The sequence below is a fragment of the Cyprinodon variegatus genome, unplaced genomic scaffold (genome assembly GCF_000732505.1).
Source record: "Cyprinodon variegatus isolate N-32 unplaced genomic scaffold, C_variegatus-1.0 Scaffold158, whole genome shotgun sequence".
In the NCBI taxonomy this organism is placed as follows: domain Eukaryota; kingdom Metazoa; phylum Chordata; class Actinopteri; order Cyprinodontiformes; family Cyprinodontidae; genus Cyprinodon; species Cyprinodon variegatus.
Window position 1 is genome coordinate 1,125,968 of NW_015150611.1, and position 2,793 is coordinate 1,128,760.

Consider the following 2,793-nt stretch of genomic DNA (forward strand, 5'->3'; position numbering starts at 1 on the left):
CAAATAGAAGAGGGAGGCCACATTAACAGGCAGCTAAGTTAAACAGGATGCAGAAAAAAATATCATACATTCAAACTGAACCGAAATAGTGAAACATAACATCAACAAAACAGTAAACTGAAGCAGAATTATCATTATGTTTTACCGTATACCCAATGTTGCAAGTTACATAGAAAGGCACAAATGTTAACTTAGACGATGGGTGGATATTACATGAACACAAACACTTTTGGTCCAATTGGAACACTGTATTTTAAATGTTTAGATGATTAAAAAGCAAGACTTTTAATATTTTTTTCCCTCCCCAGACAACCTGAAGAAATATGTTAAAATAAACCCTTAGAAAACCCTTTGGACAATTCCATGAAAGTTATAAAAAAAAAAAACTTTAACCTTCGCAGTTTCAGTACAGTTGACATTTGCCTGAATTTAACGTTAAATTTGGACATAACATTCAAACACTTTGGGGATTCTTACAATAGCAACTTTTTTTTTTACATTATGGTGTATATACCAAATTATCATATGTTGCAAAATCATAAATTAGAAAAATAAATAAGTAAAAATAGCCACAAGGTTTATTAGAAACTTTTAAACTACAAAAGATTTAACAGTTTTAGTAAAATATAGGCACCATCTATATGGTCTTTAATAAAACTTTTTATAACGTATCAATTTTTGCAGCACCACATTTAACTGAAGGTTATTGCTACACTCAGCTAATAGTGAGCTAGCTTAGCTGTTCAGCTTCTATCTCACACAAAAGTTTTACTCTCAAGTAAATTAAAGGATGTGAGTCTGTTGAAATGTTGTTCATGAACTACATGGCATCAAATTAGCATTTGAAACACTTTTAAATGAAAATGTCCAGCACAAAATAATTTATTGAGTTGTTCCAAAGTGAAATCTTTCACAATCAGAACTCAACCATTAGCCGCTAGCACGGATTGGGTTCCAACCGTTGGTCACGTGGCTTGTTTCCGGTGCCTGTTAGCTGTGCAGGAGCGGTGCTCTTGAACAGAGCTTTTATTTTCACTCGCGGGTAACTCTTCACTCGTTTAAGACTGCATCTCAGTTTTGTTGTGTTTCAGTTATCTGATAGGCTTTCTATTTGTTATCCATAGTTGCTACATCTTTTATTATCTGTTAGGGTTTGTTGCAAATCTTTGCTCCTTTCAGACTGCCTCTGATCTGCAGCCTCGTAGCAGACAGACTCCACACACAGAATGTCGCGCGGGTAAGTGTGAGAATAGTAATCTGTGTTGATATACACTGTTGTGGAGCAAAATGTGTGGTTATGAGCTTACACGTGCATTGTTATGACACTTCCGTTTGTTCACTGGTAACTAGAAGATGTTATTTTTTTTTTTTTTGACAAAGAGCCCGAATGTTTCTGGTTTTCTCCCACCAAAGCCCATCCAGTGGTGCTCTGTTGTGTCACGGTAGAAAACTGTCTTTGTTGAAAACGGATGTCTTCCAAATTCTATTCTCAATACAAATGAATATAACCATAATAACTCATTGAGGCGTACTATATTTAAAAGCCAATACAATGCTATCTTAAACGCATTATTTCGGTTAATATTTCTAGTAGCTTGTTGGCTAATTGCAGTTACATACACCCGCCGCTTGGGGTGCTCAACTTTTTCAGCTAACGTCGCTACAAATTATCGCCGTGTCATTTTAGCAGAGAATTAGAGTGACCGTTAATTTTACTGTTGGCACGGCTTATTAGCGGTATGTAGTTATTCGTTTTCTTTTTAATGTCGAAGCCTGTAATTACATATATTTTATATTTTTACTCTGCTAATTATTAGCTGCCCTTTTTAAAGGCAAGTTTCTAAATAGGAATAATTATAAACTACCTTCGCATAGAAATGTGAATTTGTGAAGCAGGAGTTAAATATTTTACTGAGGGTTGTTGGAGGTTTTCGTTTGCTAATCCCAGTCCAACGTATCTGCTAGTTTGTAACTTAGTAGCTACGTAAAAAAAAAAAAAAAAGGTTGTAATGATATTAATAATCCAATTGTATATTTTCTCACCTGTTTCTAATGCACTACAGTTTTTATAGTTAGTTGAAAGGGTTGACTAATAATATAAACATAAAAAAGTCAGATTCAACCCATATACTTAATGGCAACCTTTCCACTGGTAGAAACAAAGCCACGCAGTCACATTTCAGACAGAAAGTTAAAACCAGATACTGGGGAACTATTTAAAATCATGTGTTTTTCAAGGGAAGATGAAAAGTCCACACTGGGGGTATGAACCCAGGGATAGGCAGTATGAGACATTTTGTAAAATACTTTTTTATGCAGTTGGGGACACGTTAAAGTGACATTGTGTTATTTCTGAACTAAGTATAAGTTAATTTGAGGTAGAATCAATAATTATTTCAGATCATTATAAATCATTAGGTGTGTATTGATGCTCTGTGCCAGCATCCCTTCTAAAAACTCTCCTATGTAACTTGAGAGGGTCGGATCCGTCACTAAATGAGTCCTGTGTCTCAGAGCTCCCATACGACATGATAGCTAACTAGACTAAGTCATTTTAAGCAGACATAAAGGATATACTTGCCTGATTAGACATATTTTGGTGATGATCTAGAGGGGTTAATAGGTTCATGTCTTTACAAGAGACCCCATACCTTCTCAATCTGCTGGTCTGAAGAGATCTGCTATTAGATTCCAACGCACAGAGGGAGACTGTTTAATTCCACTATAGTGCTGCTGTGTTACCAGTTGTTTTCAGAAACATTAAACCTGGAACCTGCTCGTATAGCGTGTCAG

At 35.5% G+C, this 2,793-nt stretch overlaps 1 protein-coding gene across 1 annotated transcript in view; it reads left to right on the forward strand.

The window, feature by feature from the left end:
• Positions 1 to 986: 986 nt before the first annotated feature.
• The window catches only part of LOC107086630, a 10,592-nt gene continuing 8,785 nt past the window's right edge, over positions 987 to 2,793 (forward strand). The window contains exon 1 of the mRNA XM_015377714.1: positions 987 to 1,237. Coding sequence (XP_015233200.1) covers positions 1,227 to 1,237 — 11 coding nt within the window. The 5' untranslated portion in view covers positions 987 to 1,226. The remainder of the gene's footprint in view (positions 1,238 to 2,793) is intronic.